The following is a 21,967-nucleotide window of genomic DNA, read 5'->3' on the forward strand; positions in this document are numbered from 1 at the left end:
ATAAGGAATGCAAGGAACACATCAGGTTCTTCCTCTGTACCTAGAACATGATGCTCATTTTTCCAGGTCATTGCAAGGTTTAAATCCATTCCTCAAAATGCTCAATAACTGCTACCTACTATTTATTTTCACTCTCCTTTATTTTCCATTATTTTCTACTCATAATATAGATTATTACTATTAATATTAATATTATTTGATACAGTTCCATCAGCTTTGGGATTTCTCCAATCCCCACCTCCCCCACTGGTTTCCCTTATATTGTTACAATACTTCAGTTCTTGATAAACAGTCACAAGTCCATCATTTTGGGCATGGACAGTTTCAGAGAGTCCAGCATCCTATTGCCAAGATATATTTAAGTTTTGGGGTGAGTCCATCTTTGATCTGGAAGTAGAGATGCATACTGCATTGTATCCTCACATCTAGATATGATAGTCTCCATTACACAGTTACTACACATCCCCTTCAATGAAAAGCCACAAAAGAAAATCAACAACAGGAAGAAAAATAGAATTTTACAATCCCGTTAAGTTAAATAACATGTTACTGAAAGACTAATGTGTCTCTGAAGAAATTGAAAAGAAAATCAAGTACCTTCTTGGAAAAAAAGGTGCTGCTGTATGACGTGTATGACCTATGAGTCTGTGAAGAATTTAATATGAGAGAATTTAATGTAAGAGGTCAACTGTGAGTATCATTGCCATCCCTCTATGTCACATTTCATGTGCACATTTAAGGATGTTTTCCTTATGTTTCATTGATGAGAGCTTTATTATCATGTGTCATGGTGAAGATCATTTCTGGTCAACTCTATTGGAAGTTCTGTGCCCCTCCTGGATGTTGTTTCTTTATCTGTATTAAGGAAACTTTATAAGAATTATTTCATTTATTACATTTTTAAGCCCAGCTTCCCTTTATGTACCTTCTGTAACTACAATAATTCTTATATTTGGCCTTTTAATAGTGTCTCTTAATTCTTGAATATGTTTTTTTGCTTGACCCAGCTTTGCTTCCAGCTTTTTGATCATTCTGCCTGGTGGCAAGAAATATCTTCCAATTCTGAGATTCTTTCTTCTGCTTCATTCATTCTATTATGGAGAGTTTCCACTGAATTTTTTTTAAAGATTTATTTATTTATTGGAAAGGCAGATATACAGAGAGGAGGAGAGACAGAGAGGAAGATCTTCTGTCCGATGATTCACTCCCCAAGTGACCACAATGGCTAATGCTATGCCGATCCGAAGCCAGGATTCAGGAACTTTTTCCAGGTCTCCCACGTGGTGCAGTGTCCCAAAGCTTTGGGCCGTCCTCGACTGTTTTCCTAGGCCACAAGCATGCAGCTGGATGGGAAGTGGAGCTGCCGGGATTAGAACGTGCACCCATATGGGATCCTGGTGTGTTCAAGGCTAGGACTTTAGCCGCTAGGCCATGCCACCGGACCCATCCACTGAATTTTTAAAATTGCTTTATTATGTCCTTCATTTCTACTAATTAGGCTTAATTTTGTTTCAGCATTGCAATTTACTGTATCACATATTCCTTAAATTCCCCTAACTCCTCTATGTACTTCTTGTTGTGGATAAGAAGCTTTATAATGAGAATTCTGAATATTGTATCCCCCATTTCCTCCATGTATTCGTCAGTTAACTGTGAGGTTGGCAACGACTTTTATTTCTTTGCAATAATATTCATTGTGCCTCTGTCTCTTCTTTTGTTCTTAGTCATTTTAATTCTGGAAGATTCTTTTCCTTAGGGCAGATTTCTAAGCTGTGCCACCCACAGTTCAATTTCATTGATTGTGTTTGGTACCCAGTTCTTTGTCTCCAGCCACTTGTGCCACTCCCTGCAGCAAGTTCCATGTCTGGTCTTGTGTTAGATTTCCACCCTAGTCTCCACAGCCCCAGCTCCTGGCTCACTACTCTACTTCTATGATACTGTGCTGTGGCTGCACCATTGTCTGTACAACCTTTGTCCTACTTTTGGTTCAAGCAGTTCCCAGGATTAGGGATACCCCAAGTGTCCTAAATAACTAGTTGCTGGTGGTGCGGCTTTTGTTAGAACCTGCTGACTGTTAGGTCTGAGAGCCAATCGGATGCCCAAGTTGGTATTATATTCCCTATGGGATCAGTGCAATGCATGAGGTAGAAGTGAGTTCACTCCCAGCTCAGTGCATGTGCAGCTCACTGTTGTCCCTCTGGTCCCAAAGCCTTTGACACACTGTACAAAATGGCACCTTTTGTGCCACTGGTGGAGTTTTGGATATGCTGACCATTGGGCTGGGAACTGCCCGGACCTATTTTGGTGGAATCTGTCGGATTTCATGTTGGTGCAGTGCACTGAGCCTGAAGTGCGTTAGCTCCCAGTTTAGTGCATGCACAGTCTTGTCGCACAGCCTTTTCCTCCCTATACAAAATGGTGCCGATGCAGCTCGGTGAGATGTCTGGCCTGTGAAATGCATCTTGTTCCCACACTACCTATTTGGTATCTGCTGCTCTGTCTCTGCTCCTGGTCAAAAAATCAAAGAAATCAGAAGGACAGGCCGTTCTTTGCCTGGGTTTGCCTCCTGAGCTCCCTGTGAACACCCCTTATCACTTAGCTGCTGCTGGAGCTCCAGCCGCTGGGTGGAGCTTAGATGGAGTTCAGATTACTGCTGGTTGACTTCCACTGGGCTGTGTGGCCACTGCAACACCACACCGTTGTCTCTGCTGCTATCCCATATCGATCAGTCCTCGGGTGCCCCTCTGTCTTCCGCACATTCTCTCCTATTTCCTGGAAAGTGTGCTCTCTGCTTCACCCTGGTGGATGATTCTCTAGCTATTTAAACATGCTCTTACCCTATTGTGCCATCTTGATTGTTATACTGCAGATCTTGTTGCTGGTTTCTAGGCAAAAGCAGAGTTTGGCTCATATTCAGTAACTAATATATACTCTCTAACTTACCCTTGACTGCAAATTAAAACAAAATTAACAAGATTGTCTGAGCAGCTTAAAACAAAGTAAGCATGGACATGCAGTGCTCTTATGTAGAAAATAAAGAAATAGCTTAGGAAATAAAAGGTGGGGGGTGGAAAAAGCATGTAACTGGATCATTTAAATGTGAACATTGTGGGCAGAAGGAGACCATGTTACTTGAGAGCAATGCAGTTTCAAAGAAAATGGAAGAGGTTCTCCTTGTTAGCAATATTTCCCTAAAGAACTTCAACCCTTGAGCACCAGAGCTTTGCACAGTAACATAGGAACATAGGGAATGTGGAAATGATAATCCATACAGGATTCACCCACCGAGTTTCTAGAGAGATAGTGGCTAGTAATTTTCATGTGATGGCATCATGATATTAATATTAAAGCACCATTTTAGATGAGTTTATAAATAAATATTTCCCACAAACAAAACCGCACCCCAAATGGCTTCACTATGGAATTCCACAAACAGAATTTTGAGACAGAACTAATATTAATTCTATAGAAGCTATCCTAGGAAATTTACAGGATGGGGATAACCACAACCCATTCCTAGAAGCCAGTGTTATTCTACTATTTTACTGATTTCTTCATTCTTTGTGCATTCCCAAAAGACCTGTCCCCTCACAGCTGTACTAATGTGGGGGTAACTTCCCCCCCTCTGTTGAGCCAAGATCCTTCTCAATATAAGTGATGCCCTTGAATTATGAATTCTTTCACTCTGGTTGTTATAGCTCAGTACTTCTCATTGTGTCGTGAGAACCTGGATGGTCCTTTGCCAGTTCTGAGCCTAATTTCCTTCCACACATTGAATCATGAGGTTTCAGCTATATACGTGAGGTAATTCAGACACAAAAGAAGTCTTCTGTAGAGCACCCTCTTGTCACCGTCCTTGGTTTCCCTGGAAATCTAGCACTGTGTCATGAAGCCAAGGATAGTACTGGGATCTGCCTGTGTGTTCTTCACTCTCTATGCTATGGCTAGAAACATTTCACCTGACACTCAGCCGGGGCCTTCCTCGTAGGAGTCATTTTATGAATCCTTATTTCCCATCTTTTCGAAATCACCATTCTTGGTTTCCTGATGTCTAGTCTATTGAATGTTTTTGTCTACTGTTTTGTCTAGTTTTTTAAATTGGTTCAGAGAGAATTATAAATCTGTTCCCCTTTATTTTATTTTGACTAGTGAAATCCCTGAATCCATATTACATCAACATACAGATCCTGTAGGCATATGTTTCTTTATAACTGTCTTTAAAATATCTACTGCTAAAAATGAACTACCCTGGGATAGGCCAGGAGAAGAAATTTCCCCAATCTTTGCCAGTCAAATATTTAGCTCATTATAAATCTATATGTGTTTGTTATTTAAGAGATGTCTGATTTACAAGCAGATCTGATCATTGTCTCTTTTATTTCTTCTCTTCAGTGCCAGATGAAAGCAAAGTTCATTCATTGGCTGGACACAAATCGGGTAAGAAATTCCTCGTAACCAACTTTTCATTCCCCTTCCTGGAAATCACTGGCTGTGTTTTAGTAGCAGTTGGAACCTGTTCCTATCCACTAGTCACTGAAAGGCTTTCTAATTAATACATGAGATGTCTCTGACTTCTCCAAGGATGAATTATTGCTTGGCTGGGTGTAGAGCGGCATAATGTATGCTGACTCAAAATGTTTGAGAGGAAAGAATAAAGGTTTCCAAAAAAAAAAAAAAATCACTCATGAAACCAAAAACATTAAACCTGCATGCCAACTGAACACTTAAAATGTACATAAGAGAATGTAAAGGAATCCTAGGAAAGTGCTAAATCCTTTGCCGTGATGATGTTTATATTAGTGCCAGAAGGCTGAGAATTCCAGAGTAGGAGAAACATGTGATCATTTCTGATTCCTAAATGGAAAGCAAAATAGAGATCGTTCCTAATTTCTGAAAAGAAATAGCCTTTTGCCTGTCATCAAAGGGACTTGTGCAGGAATGGCAACATGGTCTGTCTAGGCTGATGAATGTCTGCCAGGAAGCCCACTGGGGCCTCTCAGGGTGTCCCAGTCCCTCTGTCACGTGCGTAGTACCTGCATTCCAGTCGCAGACTTTTCTTCATTGCCAACTAGCCCGGGTGCTATCGTCATTTTGTTCTTCATTAATATTTATTCACACTGGTTGAAAACACCTAAAGGTGGTAGGGTAGCCAATTTTGCAGTGATCCCTTCCTTCTGGAGGTGCATTCTGGGTTGCAGGGGGAGGGAAGGGGAAGGACATCCATTTTGCTGTTACATTTGCCGCTGCTCGCCAGAGAGGCTTGTGATTTGTTGGCATGCCTACGTTTCTGAGACAAAGGAGTCTTTCCCGTCAGCCCGCAGAGCCTGTGTTTATGTGCCAATTAGGTTTTCAGCAGTAAGTGGCCTTGATGCCTCATTACTTCCATCATGTTCCAGGGCAAGATTATGATATATTTTTTTTTTCTTTTCTTCTTTTTCCAGATTCTCTAGTGATAACAGCAGGGAAGGGCTGGTTCACAACTCTTAGTATTTTTCACTGCTCCTGCTAATAAAGAGCCTAAGAGGTTAGATCACAGGGAAGAAAAGATGTCTGTTGGAGTGATAAATTGCCACATGCGGCTTGCTTCCCTCATGCTCTGCCACTAAATTCTCCACTACTGGAAATATTTTTAGGAGCCTGAGCAGGGAGTTCTTATGCTCAAGGAACCCCAAGGGTAGCCTATATTATTTTGATAGGAAATACATTGTTCTGCTTATGTCTCCCTTGTACACATTAATACCTGAAAATGAAAGCCTTCTTAAGCAAAGGATGGACTCCAAGGCAAAAAGTTGAAATAGTTTGGGGGAATGTGTATCAATTTAGTTTTTTTAAAAATGTGGAAAGAATGAGCTTCGTGGCTTTATCCAGGAAATCAAGCCTTCGGTTCATCTTAGTCAATTGTAGTGTGAGAGAGTGTGTGTGTGTATTGTTCTCTGGTTGTGAAAAGCTATTCCCAGTCTTTTTGAATGTTATCATCTTAGTATGTTTCAATAATATTTCTGGTAGATAAGGGTGATGTGATTTTTTAGGTAGCATAATATAAAATATCGATATAAAACTACACTCAGTATATAGTTTGAAGTAATACCTTTCTCTTTTTTTAAGATTTATTTATTTTTACTGGAAAGGCAGAAATACAGAGAGGAGGAGAGACAGAGAGGAAGATCTTCTATCCAATGGTTCACTCCCCAAGCGACTGCAATGGTTGGAGCTGAGCCAGTCCGAAGCCAGGAGCCAGGAGCCAGGAGCTCTTCCAGGTCTCCCACATGGGTGCAGTGTCCCAAGGCTTGGGCCGTCCTTGATTTCTTTCCCAGAACGCAAGCATGGAGCTAGATGGGAAGCAGGCCACCGGGATTAGAACTGGTGACCATATGGGATTCCAGCGTGTTCAAGGCGAGGGCTTTAGCCACTGTGCTATCACGCCTGGCCTGAGGTGATACCTATCTAAGTTGGAAAAAACATTAAACATACTAGAATGCTAGAGCTACCGGTAGGTTAATTGTAAAATTCACACAGTATTCTGACTTTAACTGGTAGATAGAAACAGTGTTAAGTCCTCATTTCCCATGAATGATATAGTTTTAATACATCCCATTATAAAGGCCACTGCTACTAATGAATCACTGTCTCAACATACATTGTTATTATATTTGCATATACTTTGTGATCTTGTCACCGCAGCAACGAGTGTCTCACTGAGGATCTGAGCCAATGCTGACATGCAGTTAAAGTCAGGATAACTCTGTCGGAGAAACATCCTGCAACAAAGAGGTCCAAACAATTGCCCAAGATTGTGCACTTCAGAGCGATGTCAAGTGAGAGCATCCTTAAAATAAATCTGAAAAAAAAAGTGCAGAACCAGCTTTCTCAATGGATATACCCCAGTAATAAACCCTCTCCCATTTATTCCTCTTGGAGACTTTGTCTTGAGAAACGATCCTCACAAATACATCTCTCACGGAAATTGAAACTCTCTCATGTGTACTTACGCATATGCACAAGAATTTCTCTTACGGCTTTCTTAAGCATCGAGGCGATTCTGATTTGGACTTAGTCATCTAAAAAAAATGCCCACTAAGAAGCATTGTATTAATCTGATATTGCTGTCTGTTCTGCTAAGAATGTACTTGGCTCTATTTTAACTGGTGAAGTTCAGTGACAACAGTGTTCACGTTTGTTCTCATTAGTGTCATAGAGGCACATCTCTTTTGGTTGCAATACCGTTTACCATTTTTCCACCCTGGAGTCCCATCTTCATAATATTTGACTAAAAACATACCTTTTTTTTCTGAGAATAATCTGGTTTTATCCTTAGTTATAGAAAAGAATGTAGCTCTGAATATTCAATGCCATCATGAAGATAAATGAAGTGTTATGTGTTGACCTAAATCTATCACCCATCCTTTTATTCAGAATGATATTGAGCATTTTATCAAATTCATTTGAGTTACAATTTCTTCTGAGTCAGCTACTTAGAATGTGGAGAGCCCTTTCGTGCCAAGTTCCATCTGCTGGTCTGGCTTGGGTAACTCCCAAATTTGTGACAGTATAGTGTTTGGCACCTTTCCTTAGCTTAGTCTTTAAATGGTTGATTCCTCAGAACCCAGATCACATCAAAACCCTAGGTAAGATAAATCTTTCTAACATTGTTGACACAAAGTGCAGTATCCCTCTCCTTCCTTCTAAATCATCCCTGTATTCTTGGGATTTCTCCAACCACCTGAGTCAGGAGCTTCTTGGCCAATGCATTGCATCTCTTTACCCAGGCGAGGCAGAGAGGACCTGACTCTGATTTACCGTCTCTCAGAACCCGTGTCCGTGTCTATGGGCTGGGTGACTTATTTGGACAAATTATCCATAAGAGGCCTTTTGTTTGGTTCCTATAAGAAAACTCTCATGTGGCAGAGAGGCTATACAGACAGGAGGAGAGACAGGAAGATCTTCTGTCTGTTGATTCACTCCCCAAGAGGCCGCAACAGCTGGAGCTGAACATATCCAAGCCCGGAGCCTCTCCCAGGTCTCCCTTGCGGGTGCAGGGTCCCAAAGCTTTGGGCCATCATCGACTGCTTTTCCAGGACACCAGCAGGGAGCTGGATGGGAAGTGGGGCTATATGGGAACCTGGTGCATGCGAGGCAAGGACTTGAGCCACTAGGCTACTGCGCTGGGACCTAAAGGTCAAAACTATTTTAATTTCTTTCCCTGTCTTCTCGCTCCCTGAATAAATTTAAATTCTAGAAATAATGGAAGAGGGGAGATTCATAGGGGAAAATGTATTATAAATAAGAGAATATTTTAACATCACTTGTAGGAAATACTAGAATCAGGGAAAATAACACCAAATGGAACATGAATTTTTTTAAATTATGGCTTAATTTTGGTTGATTTCAGAATCACAAATTATCCCTGAGAAAAAAGTTTTAATTTCGTAATGGTACTATACTCACACCTAATCCAATCATTTAATGCGTCTGTGGAATGATTCTGAAAGTGATTGTAAATTTTGCTTTTTTACAAGGTGTATCTTCTCTCTCTCTCTCTCTCTCTCTCTCTCTCTCTCTCTCTCTCTCTCTCTGCCTTGTTTTGATTTACTGCTTGGAACTGTTTTAACATGTATTGACTTGAGGCTCTTTGCTGACCCGGCTCTTTAAGATGATGCAGTGCTGAAGAAAGCTGATGAGTTCTTCTTTATGAGCTCTGACATATTAATTACCAAAATGGACTCAAAAGCTTTCCTGTTCCTGTTTTAATTTCTTATATTCTCAAACACCTGTCTGTATAGCTGTAAAACAGGCAAGTCTGTGAAAGTAATGGTCGGCAGTAAGTTCAGACCTTCTCTGAGACAAGTTTATCAATTAAGCAGCAAGTGCTGGTTAAAAGTCTAGGGGCAATCTGTGGAGGGTGCTTTCCAGCCACCAGATGTGTTTGCTGTCCTAACACAGTGCACTCACAGAGAAATTCAGACCCTGGGCCTTGAAACGTGTGCTTGATGGTAATTAGCAAAGCTAGGGCAGTGTGGAGCTCATGCTTTAGCGCAGCTCCTATTCTGCCGGCGTGAGCTTAAAGTACCCAGTGGCTGAAACTGGGGGCACAGAAGGAAGACGCTGTCCTTACATCCACTTCCTTGAAAGATGTGACAAGCCATCAGCAAGATGTTTAGTGAGTTTTTATTTACATTATTCAGCCAGCTGAACAAGTAGCATAACAGCTGTAAATTACTTACAGACTTCAATAAGCTGGCTGGCATAAGGGGGCATCTCATCTGATCATTCTTGGTTTATTCTACTGTTGGCATGCATGCAAGTGCATGTGCATATGAACATACGGTCTGTGTGCAGACATACATGAGAGAAAAGTTACATGTGATATGTGTCACTCTAGCAGAAGTTGGGGATTGAATTTTTAAACTACTACTTGGGTTGACTTTACCTACTGTTCTGAATGCAGCTTCTACAAATATCAAACCTAGAATGTAGCGATGAAGCCGAAGAAATTTCTGAACAATTGCAAAGTAATAGAACTTTTGAAAACCTAATGTGATTGGAACATCACTGTAATGTAAAACAAAGTTATTCATATTGTTTGGCAAATTTTATTGAATCTTAGCATGCCATACTTCTACAGAATATCAAGATTAAAATATATCTTCAAATTGGGGGAAGTAATTCATAATAATTCTTCATATGTGACTCCTCTAATTGAGTTGTTGCTTTTCATGACCTTTTTCCATTTTTTTTTTGAAAGGCAGATTTGTAGAGAGAGGGAAAGTCAGAGAAATTCCAATTGCTGGTTCACTCCCCAGATGGCCACAATGGGCAGAGCTGAGCCAATTCAGGCCACGAACAAGGAAATTCTTATAGTTCTCCCCTATAGATGTGGGTCCCAAGGACCTGGGCCATCCTCTGCTGTTTCCCCAGGCTGTAAGCAGAGAGCTGGCTGGGAAGTGGAACAGCCAGGACTAGAATGAAACACGAGCACTTCAAGGCTGAGGATTAGTCTGTTGAGTCACCACACAGACCCCGTTATTTTTTCTTGTTAGAGTTATTAATGGGATGAAGTCAAGTTGCTACTATGAAGTAAAATTCTCTTTCCCCACCAGTTGGTTAAAGTAACAGCATGCGTATCTTTCTGGAGAAGCTTCTTTATTGCATACCTTCTGTGTTTTTGTCACTTCTTAAGCTTTGTACACAAGAAATGTGTGTGTTACATTTCCCACACACTCCGGCTTTGGCTTACATTTCTAAAGGATTCAGGAAGTTATCATGAGAAAATTAGTATTCTGTGTAGGGTTCTTCCTATGTAAACTTGACTGTGTAACGTACAAGGCATTTCCTGTATTGCAGAAAAGCTTCTCAGAATGTTGAGATCCAAAATTCAATAAAACAAAATGAGTTAGAAGCAAATACATCTGTGTATTTAGTAAATTTCTTTGCTACTCAAAAACAGAAGTTTGGGGCCCAGCGCGGTGGCGCAAGTGGTTAAGGTCCTCGCCTTGCACGCCCGGGATCCCATGTGGGCGCCGGTTCTAATCCCGGCAGCCCCGCTTCCCTCCAGCTCCCTGCCTGTGGCCTGGGAAAGCCGTTGAGGACGGCCCAAAGCTTTGGGAACCTGCACCCGCGTGGGAGACCCAGAAGAGGCTCCTGGCTTCAGATCGGCATAGTATCGTCCCGTTGCGCTCACTTGGGGAGTGAATCATCAGACGGAAGATCTTCCTCTCTGTCTCTCCTCTCTCTATATCCGCCTTTGCAATAAAAAAAATAATAAAAATAAATCTTTAAAAAAAAAAAACAGAAGTTTAGGATCTCTGCGTTTTATGAATGAACGCACCAAATTTTTCTCCAAATCAAATTGTGAATTTATTGCTTTAGTTCAACTCATATATATTAAATGGTCACTCAGTGACAGATACTGTGCCAAGTGTGAGAGTTATGAACTAAAATGGAACATGGTCTCTGTTCATCAAAATCATGTGTAATATGTTAGAGGACAAAGAATGCAAACGCCTGATGAAGTGTTTGTTTGGTGATATCTCAGAGGAAGTACTGTTTCTCTTGCTTGAGACTGGAGGATAGCTGTCTGGTTTCAGACAGGAACTTATTCTCCACCAGGGCCTGAGACTCCCTAGAGGTTTGAGATGTACACAAGGCCCTTGACCTAACACATTTCAGACTTAAGGGATGTTATTCAACATCATAATGCATTCAAGAAGCTATTAGCAATTCAGCGTGACAGGGGTATAAAATGAGAATGATAAGATAGCAGGCTGAGTAAGTGGATCATGGAGAACTGCTGTCCTGTTAAAGAGCAGTGATCCTACAGGCTCAGAGAAAGCAGGCAGAGTAAAGGAGCCAAGTCGGTGTGTTGCAGTGAGGATTTCAGGTGAAAATACCGAGAAGTGTAGTTACGTCTCCACATTAGTGGCCATACTACAGGCGAGAGATGATGTGAGCATAAATTGAAATGATTAGCAATGGCAATGAAAAGGAAAGTAAGAAATATTTAGACAATAAAGCCTTGCTTTGTGGATTTTTGTCGTTGCTATTAAATTATTCATAGCGATAACTAAGAGGAAGATCTAATTGTGAACTATTGCTACAGCTAGGCTGCATGATAAAAGCCATGGTAAACATTCATGTCTCGATCATGTGTCTTCTCATAGGCAGGGTTTTGCTGATTCAACAGCAATTGGGTTGCATTCCAACATCCACATTAGGACCAGGTTTCTTGAATGTGTCTCCTGATAGGACCAGTAATTTCCTGAGATACATAAATTTGATAAGATGGGGCCAGGGTTCAGATACTTGAAAGGCACAAAGTGTATGCCACAGCCTGTATGTGTTAAGTAATGGGGAAAACAGCAGAGGGCGAGGATATGCAGGAATGGGCATGTGAGGCCATGAGATGTGAAGGCGCAAGGGTGTTCTAAGATGGTGGATAAGCATTATACACAAAAGAGAAGTGAGAACTGAGAAGTAAGTTGATTTCCCTCTTGATACTGACCTGCAGTAGAGCTAGGTTTCAATTAAGACTAAAAGAATTTTCAGAGATGTTGGAAGTGAGCAGTACTTTGTCAGTCATGGCAAGATAGTTGGACTAAAGGTATCAAGTTTGGGATGGGGGAGAAAGGTGGGGGACAGTGAGTCATGCTAACATATCAGAGTGATTGAAGACCGACAGCACGGGAGAAAAAGGGGTAGACTCACGTATCTTTGGAGTTATGGGAGATAGTAGCATTGATGGTATCGGCTTGTTCAGGTGGCTCTATGCATATAAGTATACTTATAAATAAATAATCTGTTAGTAAGTGAATAAAAGGTTTAGGTCAATGTAATCTCAATCATCACCTGTATGGATTATTACAATGAGTTCCTGTCTCTCATTAATGAAGAGATCAAGACTTTATACAAGGACTGGTACCTAGATTACAGAAGGTGTGACAAGATATCTAATTTCCACTAGGTTTTTCTAAATGTGCATTTTTAAAGATTTTTATTTATTTGTATTATAAAGTCAGATATACAGAAAGGAGGAGAAAGAGGAAGATCTTCTTTCCACTGATTCATTCCCCAAGTGGCCACAGTGAGTGGAGCTGAGCTAATCCAAAGCCAGGAGCCAGGAGCCTCTTCTAGGTCTCCCATGCAGGTGCAGGGTCCCAAGTCTTCGGGCTGTCCTTGACTGCTTTTCCAGGCCACAAACAAGAAGCTGGATGGGCTGCCAGGATTAGAACCGGTGCCCATATGGGATCCCAAAGCATGGAATGCGAGGATTTTAGCCACTAGACTGCCATACTAGGCCCTTCCACTAAGTTTTGAAATTAAGACATGACATCAGCTAGAATGTTCCTGTGGGAAAAATAATGAAATAGCTTGAAGAAGAATAAAAAAACCAGGAGAGGTGTAACAAATAGGTCAGGCAAGAACAGGTGATATTTACAGCATACCCACATTTATTGCTGTTCAATTCACAATAGTTAAATTCTGGAATCAAATTACATGTCCATCAACTGATGACTGGAGAGAAACAATGTGGAATACATATACTCTGGAGTATTATACAGCCATAAACATGAAATCCTATTTTTTATAACGAAATGTAGCTGGAAGCTATTATATTTAGAAAAATAGGCTATTTGTTAAAGACAAATAGCATGTTTTTCCAGTATGTGTCAACTAATACAGAAAACATAAAAATGTGTAAGAATGAAATGATCATTTGTGATATAATTGCCTTTCTTAGCTTGTATTTATACTCCAGTGGAAGTCTGAGTTGTTTTCTTACACTTTGTTCATTGTATATTATGATTAGTGGTAAATTAAACCAGTGAATGTAATTGAAATTAGGTCTGCTCAAATACTACTAGAGAGAGGGAAGGAAGAGAGGAGAGTGAGGGAAACGTCAGAGTCTTGTTGGAATTATATCCATGAAATGCATCAAATCTGCCGTCCTTATGGTAATTTAAAAATGTGTAAAAGAAGAAAAATGAGTGATGTCCTCTCTGTTATTGAGAAAGATGGATGTGCTTCCATATTGAAAGAATGCACATGAGAGAAGAAAGTAGCAGGAAGGAGGAAAGTGTTAAAGAGATGGAGTTAGGAGTGGAGTGCTCTAGTAGTTGGTCTTGAAGATGAGGCTGCACCTTAAGCAAAGGGGTAGGGCTGACTGAGCTGCAAATAAACCTATAATATAAAGGTTAAAAAATGGAGATATTAATGGTCTCAATTTTTTGATAATGTTAGGTCTATACATCATGATATTATAGGATTGGACAACAAATTGCCCAAGAAAATAAGAAAAACTGCAGATAGCAATTAATTATTGAAGCAAAATCAATTGGAATCCCATTTTGAAAATCTTATTTTATGTATATAAACACACACATATACACATATATGCACGCAGTATGTTCTAGAATTGGATTGTGGTTGATTAACAGTTTTTCCACAAATTAAAATGTTTGCAAAAATTGTATTTCCAATTCTATGCTTAATGGTGGATTTATAGAATGTCAATGAAGCATTATATATGTGGGTGTATATGTGTGTGTGTATATGTGTGTACATATATGTATCTATCTAGTAAAAATTAGCTGGTTATAAGCATTTTGAAATTAAAATCACTTTCAGTGGCTCCTATAAAAAAATCCAGTTGTTGATTTCTACATCAGTAATCTCTTCCTGTCTGAATCATTGTTGCCAATTTAGCCTTATTAAAAAGCCTAAACTGTCACTTAAATCCTCAAAATTTTCCCAAATCAGGCATGGATAACAGGAAAATAGAATACTTTGGATCAGAATTGGTGGTTTTTTCCTTTAAGTTTCTACCATTAAAGTCATTAGAATCAAACAAACTTCATTTAATCTGAGATGTATAAATATTTACTTCTGTGCCCCAATGGTACATAATTTCCTCTTTGACCTGAAGTATTGCTCTGTATATTATAAAATTCTAAGTCTGATATACTCTTTTTCTCATTATTCTGAATTTCACAGTTTGTTTTTGGAGATAAAAGTTTACTATGCCAAAGTGTGCATTCATTTAAACATGTAATCTATATTTTTTTATTGTTTGAAAAGTTAAAACTAATTTTATAAAAAGATGATGATATTTCTGTGTATGGTAAATTCATCAAATATAATTGAACTTGTAATTCATAAACTTCACTCTCATGGGAAGTATGTGTCATGTATGATTTGAAACTGACCTTTCTAATAGTGCATTAAGATACCAGAATGAACATCTGCAACTTTAAAAATTGGTTATTCAATAGTTACATCATATATATATATATCATAAACATTTGACATTAAGCCTTTGCAGTTTCTGTTACCTATGCCCAACCTCAATCAGGTTCTCTCTGCAGCTGAAGAGCAGCAGTCATGGGAACTATCTGAAAGAGCAAGAACTTCAAAATTAACCAGAGTCAGAGTAGCTTTCAGCTTGGTGGTTATGACATACGTTTCGGAGTAGCAGAGTTCAATATAAACTCCAGTTCCTGAAATCCATCTTCCTGCTGATGTAAACTTTGGAAAGTATTAGTGATGTCACACACAGGAGACCTGAATTGAGTTCCTGGCTCCTAGCTCCAGCCCAGTCCCACAGACCCAGCTAATGTAGGAATTTCTGGTGTGAATCCAAAGCAGCAGTTAAGAGCTGGTTATATTTTCCTGTGTCCCTCTCAAGCTCTCAAGCCTTCTCTCCTTCCCTCACTTTCTTTCTCCTCCCTGGCTAGGTCTCTAACCTAGTCAAAATTACAGTTGCCCCAGTTGGATCTGTGGCTTAGTGTTTAGTGAATGGGAAGCCCTAGGACATTGTTTCACATTGTTATGGACTCTTTGCCAGCACCATTTGCTTAGACTTTACTAAGTTTATTTATCGTTTTTTCATTAATAGTAGATTAACCTTAGCTTACTATAATATTTTACAAGTATTTTGCTTTTAAAATTTTTGACTCTTTAGTAATAGCATGTAGTTTAAAATACAGACACATTGTATAGCTATCCAAAAATACACCTTTCATTGCTTATACCCTTATTATGTACGATGTTTCTGTTTATTATTTCTATTAATTATTGTAAGACACAAATATGAGCCATATATTAGCCCAGATCAGCATTGTTGGTGTCACTGTAGTCCCCTTCCACATGCTGCCCCCACTGGAAGCTTTTCAGGGCAGGATCACTCATAGAGTTGACGTATCCTATGATCGCACTAAATTCTTCAAGATCTGTCCTAGAAGACATGCCTGGGGTGTAGTTAACTTCCTATTCATGAATAGAAATAATGAGAAAAATATAGAGTAGTGAAGGCATCAACCAATAACATCATTGTTAATTACTGTCAAATAGCTAACATGGAGCATATTGTGTATGCTATGTGTTTGCGTAACTGACAGCCAGGTAAATTTGGTTACACCAGCACAAAGTGTGAGTACAGTGTTGCACAACAATGCTGTCTCATTGCTAGGCAACATGAACGTTTCAGCTCTGTTATAAGCTTTGAAACCATCATCTTGTCATTGGTTAAAATACTGTTATATGGGCAAGGTATGTGTAAAGGGACTAAAACTTCCTGCACTCTCTCATGGTATACTGTCCTTAAACCATCACATCACATTTGGCAGTGCAAAGACTTTCTGGACTTTGCCTTCTGGAGTTTTATAGAAGCTTTATTTTATAGACATGCTTCATTGCATCAATGACCTTAGGCAGTTAACACAATCTTTAGTCTTTCCTCTCCAAAGGTAGGGGATATGACTGGCAGTTCCTGGCCTCTGATCATTTGGTTGGTTCTTCTGGCAGCCAGCTCCACTTTAGAAACTTTTCAAGAGCCCTTAGCCACCAGGTATCTCATTAATCTATATCAAAATATACCACTTTGAAGATTCCAAGGACTTTATGGAGCTGAGTGTCAGAAAACTAGATACAGGAAAGCTCTGCATTTCTTAATATGTATCACAGACTGTGAGATTTCTCAGACTGTGTTTTCAAACTCTTGTTTAACTTTAAGTCTTCCTTAGCCTTTAATATTCCTAGCCCACTTTTCCTCATATAAACAGATTTCTGGTCTCTGCTGCAAAAAAGTCAGAGCAAAAGAGCACCAATGATAACTCATCAAGCCAATATTTAACATGTGCCAGGTTCCATGCCAGATATTAGAAATACAAATGATATAGAACAAGAACCCTGAATGATTTGCTTCTGGCTTTGTAGAAACAAAGACAATGCCAAGAGTGAAAACACAAATCGATTTGTAAATTCTACCCCATTTAAATGGGAATGAATAGAGAAAGTATGGATACCTTTATGGAGAGGAGAAAAATGAGAATTGAGAGTAATAGGGACTTTCTGTGTTATCCATAGCATTTGAATTCTTTTGTCAAGATAATACTTAATATATTGAGGAGGGAATGAACTATGGATTTTAAAAAAATATTTTCAAGTATATTTTAAATTGATACAAGATAATTAATATTTGTCATGTATAACTTGTTTTTAATATGTATACCATGGAATAGCTATATCTAATGGATTAATTTAAGGTTTATCTAATATAGTTACTATTTGTACAGTTAACAAGCAGTTAGCATTTTCTTGAGCATAAAATGCTCACCATACTATACAGTAGATCTTTTGACCTTATTCCTCCTAGCTGTAAATACGTACTTTTTGACCATCATCTCCCCATTCCTCCCTTTTAAGACATGTGCAATATCCAAATGTTTTTAACCATTAGAAAACCTCACTTGGTGAATCTAATGTTAGAAGTACCTTTCTAAATGGGAGAATTGTAGCATAAGGACTGGCATAGACCATACCGAAGAACCACAGGAAAGGAACAGAGTCAGGTTTCTGAGAAGATGGTGAAAGCCTAAATCTGAATTATCCAAGATATTATTTGGAGCAGAAATATTGGCTTAACTATGAAAGCTCTCATTTATTGATTACTTCAGGCAGAAAAGCCACAATGAATGACGTATTAAGGGATATTAGCCACCACCCCCTGACACACACACATACATACATATATACAGCAGTCTTTGATATCCTAAATGGTAAGAACACAGCCCTTATAATAATTTACTTAATCAAGAGCTACCATGATGTCATGTATGAAAAGTTCTTTTTCAAAGAGTAATAGCACTCAATTACATCCAATAAAAGCAGACTTATAATATCAGCTGATGATGAATATGTAAAATGAAAGACAAAACTTGAAGCAACCTAGGTTACTTTTCTTTGCTAAAATAAGCAAATGCAAATTCATTCCCACTCTACTGATAATTAAAAACTACACCCACACAAGACAATTTGCAGATTCTACCCCATCAAAATAGAACAAAGCCATTTAAAGTTACCTTTTGAATGCATTCTTGTTACAAACTGTGTTTTAAACTATTCACATTTTAGCCAAAACAAGATAACCCACGACTGTGGAAATATAAAAATGAAATTTGAGAAACAAGGGTCATGATGATACATTTCAGTGGGTATTTATTTTCTCTACATTGAGGCCTGCATAAGATGTAATAATCATCCTTTGGTTCCTGTTTCTTGTCTGGAGTGAAACACCTTTAACTCTGGTCGAATACTGGCTACTTCAATAAAAGAAGTAATGCATTCTCCGCAGTAGGTCATTTATTGGAATAAGGAGACATAACACCTATGATAGTGTGCTCCTATGCAGACCCGCACAGTCCTACACATGCAATACGTTTATGCTTCTCTTAAGTAGTCCCATTAACCCAGCAGAAAGTCAAGTTGAACTGCCTACCCTCTACCCAAGCCATCATCATCTGTTGAACTTCAGCAGCTTCCTATTAAACCCAGTATCTTCTGCTTTCTTTTCACATTTTCCCCCCACAGGAGCCAGTCTGCAGGAACCACAGGAACCTTTGGAAAACAAGAATCAAATCATTGTGCTGCCTACTTCTCTAACCTTCCCATCACTTCCTTCTACAACGTTAGAGCACTAGCCACCTCTGTTTTGTGAACAGACTGTTCTCCCTTCTATCCATTTTCACATGCATTGTCTCTGCTCAGAAAGATCTTCCTCCATGTCATCAGACTTATTCTCTGACTCAACTGTCAGGTCAAGTTGTTTCTTCAGGTAAACCTTCTCTGATCACATCACTAAAATAGTTCCCAACAAGAGGTCATTTTTATTACTTTAGTTTATTGATTTCCTTTTAACATCCGTGTATGTAGTGCCAACTCTGTTAGGGCAGAGCTCGCTCCCTTAGTTCCAAAATTGTTGTCTGGCACACAACAACCACCCTTTGCTTAGTGTTTGCTAAACATTGTTCTTGTTGTATATATTTTTGTACCCTTTTACTTGCACACTTTCCAAATCCTTATGTTTTCTGTGTATGTCTGGTTGCAGCAAATACCTGGTTTTCACTGTGATGCTTGGTACAACAACTGGAATTGTAACTGGGGTTTAATTCAGTTACATTTAATGTGATTACTGATGTATCTAGAATATGATTATCTTCTTATATTTTTATTTGAACTGCTTTTTAAAAAATTATTTAGTTTTATTGGAGAGGGAGAATTACAGAGAGAAAAGAGATAGATCATGTTTGTGTGTACACTCCCCAGATGGCAGTAATAGCCAGTGCTGGGGCAGTCCAAAGTCAGGAGCTAGTTTCTTCTGGGTCTCCCACATGGATGACCAAGAACTTAAATTAGCCTCATCTGCTTTTCCAAAAAATAAGCAGGGAGCTGAACTAGAAGTGAAGCAGAACTGGCAGGAATGCTGGTGCCACAGGTGGAGGCTTAGCATGCCATGCCCCTAGACCAGCCCTGAACTGCCTTTTAATGACATGACTCTTTTTCAGTTTTCTTGTGATCTTAAGGTTAATTGCTCTTCTTGGTCCCTTTATTTTTATTATACTGGTTTTACAATTGTGTGCTCCATTTTTTGATAACAATTGGCTAACAAAATTTATTTAAAAATCCATTGTTAAAATTTTCCCAAACATTTCAAGCAAAAAGAAATACATTAGTTTGCCTTATTGCCTCCCAACATTTACTCCATTCAAAAAAGCACATGAATATCTGCCTTTGGAAGACAGGTTTATTTTGATTGAAAAATAAATTGATATCTCATATACAATTTGCTGATTCTGTTGTCAAATTTAGTTTCTTATTATTTGATCTCACAAAGTACTTATTCATTTTAATGTTTTCTGTTTTCAATGTTATTTTATTAAATTTACCCAGTATTTTTTTTATCATTCTCAGATGTCCCTTGTTGAGCTGTTTTTAATTTTTTCCTAAAGCATGCCCTGCGTGTGTTCTTTTAATGATCATATATTGATTAGATGGTTTTGTTTGTCAGAAAATATCCTGTCCCTAGACAGCTAATGTTATGGATTATGTTAGAGTGACAGACCATGGAAAATGATGTCATACCGTCCTCCAGCTTTTACTTTGACAAGCCAGTCACCCTTGGAATTCGTACTTTGGCAACTGTGATTACGTGTTTAAATCTCCGAATACTTTCAAGTTGTTTTGTCTTTGATATTCATTTTTACTATTGTCTTGTTATTTTTATTAGCCTTGATATCTGGTGTTTTCCTATGGCCCTGTAATAATTTTTTAGCACTTTTTGCTGTTGTCTGTCTTCTACTTGTACAATTCTTCCTCCCTTAATAAGAGCATTTAGCAGATACAGTTGCCCTAATGGTTGACTCCAAGCATGATAAGCTGGGGGTGCTCAAATTCCTATAGAAAATGGCACAATCTTTGCATATAACCCATATCACTTTGAATCACTTTAAATCATCTCAATATCTTATATTTACTTATAATATTTAAGATATATGTGGTATGTATAGTTACTGTTTTGTTCAGTGGATAATAACATGCAGAAAAATCTATACATGCTCAGTATAGATAAGCTTTTTTCTAATATTTAAAGTCTGTGGTTAGTTGACCCAGAGATATGGAAACCCAACTACATGTCCAACAGTGCATTCCTCAGCCATGTCCCTTAACCCTTTTTAAATATTTTTTTCTATCTCCTTGATTTTGGACTACTACTACTTAGAGTAGTTTCTCCTTATCTGCCATCTACCTCTCTTTTGTGTTTCTGCTGGTTCTCATTCATGCTCTTTTCTCTGGGAGTTTGGTGGTTTTTGTGTTGGAGATCACATGTGGCTGGACTGGATGGTGAGAATCCAGGGGGACCTGACCTGACCATACTTAATTCCAGTGGGGAGTCACACACACTCCTTCTGGGGCCATAGTGGGACATATTATTTCATATATGTTTATATTATTTCTTAACTGATATCTTAATTAGGAAATTATAAAGATGATTTATTACTTCTAAGAAGCAAATCTTGCAGATGAAAATTCCTGAAGGCAGATGATGATGATGATGATGAGGATGAGGATAATGATTGCTGTTTTCTGTTTTCTGATTTCTGTTTTCTGTCAGGGACCTGACAGATTTTTTTTGTTTTGTTTTGTTTTTGGACCTATGTTGTTGAGGGTGAGGTGTTCTAACTGCTCTACCCTGTTTATACCCTGAAGATTATTACTTTAACTCTCTTGTTTTTGATATGATTCCGGTATCTTAAACGATTTTATTGTCATGCCATCTCCTTAAGTTCCAGATTCTTAGTAATAGTATTTATCTGAGGCAATCTCAAAATTCAAGTTAGATTACCTGTAAACCTTTATGTTTTACTTGCTTGTATTTTCATTTCCCTAAAGAATTAGTTTAAAGGTTCTATTTATTTCCTATAAGCAAAATACAACATTTAAATCATCTAAATTATTTGCTGCAATTTATCTAGGGTCTATTTGTATACTGCCATCAGGATATTGAGAACTGGCATATTATTCATATTATTATTAAAGCACAGATCAAGATTGCCTGGTTGTTAAATGAAGGCATGATTATCTTTTATAAAGGGTTTAGTGCAAATAAACCATGGACCTAATGTAGATAACAGCATATGTGAAGCCACACATGTTTTTATTGTGCTATATCTGAATCACCTTTGACAATACTGACAAGATAAACCAACTTAAAATATTCCTTAGAAATGAATGAATAGCCATATGATACAAGAATAATGTAGAAGGTGATGTCTGTAACATACTGAGAAAATTTGAAATGGAAAATTCCCTTCAATAAGAAACCACATAATAAAAAGTTGTAGTTATATTTGTAGTTACAAGCTAGGGTTTATTACTCTGTCTAGAGATTCTTATAATGATTCATTGTTAAAGGAAGAAAATAGGGTTCACAAAGGAGCCTTTATCAGATCAGAATGTGCCCTGTTGTAAAGTGGGCAAGAAGAGGCTTGTCTGGCTATCTGCTGTCACTGCCCAGATGGGCCATGGATTGGATACTAATGAGAATTCTTTTAGAATCCTTTGAGTGCTCTTCAGGCTGAATTCCTTGTCATGACCACGCTAGAAGAGCAGTGTATGGGAAGACTCTGTTAAGTCTTTT

General features: G+C 38.6%; 1 protein-coding gene across 4 annotated transcripts in view; it reads left to right on the forward strand.

Moving 5' to 3' along the window:
* PARD3B (par-3 family cell polarity regulator beta) overlaps positions 1-21,967 on the forward strand; it is a 991,411-nt gene that overhangs the window by 629,931 nt on the left and 339,513 nt on the right. For all 4 annotated transcript variants that reach the window (XM_040984532.1, XM_040984535.1, XM_040984534.1 and 1 more), the window contains one exon: positions 4,393-4,437. In XM_040984532.1, the coding sequence (XP_040840466.1) occupies positions 4,393-4,437 (45 nt within the window). The remainder of the gene's footprint in view (positions 1-4,392; positions 4,438-21,967) is intronic.

This window comes from Ochotona curzoniae, unplaced genomic scaffold (assembly GCF_017591425.1).
Source record: "Ochotona curzoniae isolate NIBS_2020 unplaced genomic scaffold, NIBS_Ocur_1.0 contig_4148, whole genome shotgun sequence".
Taxonomy (NCBI): domain Eukaryota; kingdom Metazoa; phylum Chordata; class Mammalia; order Lagomorpha; family Ochotonidae; genus Ochotona; species Ochotona curzoniae.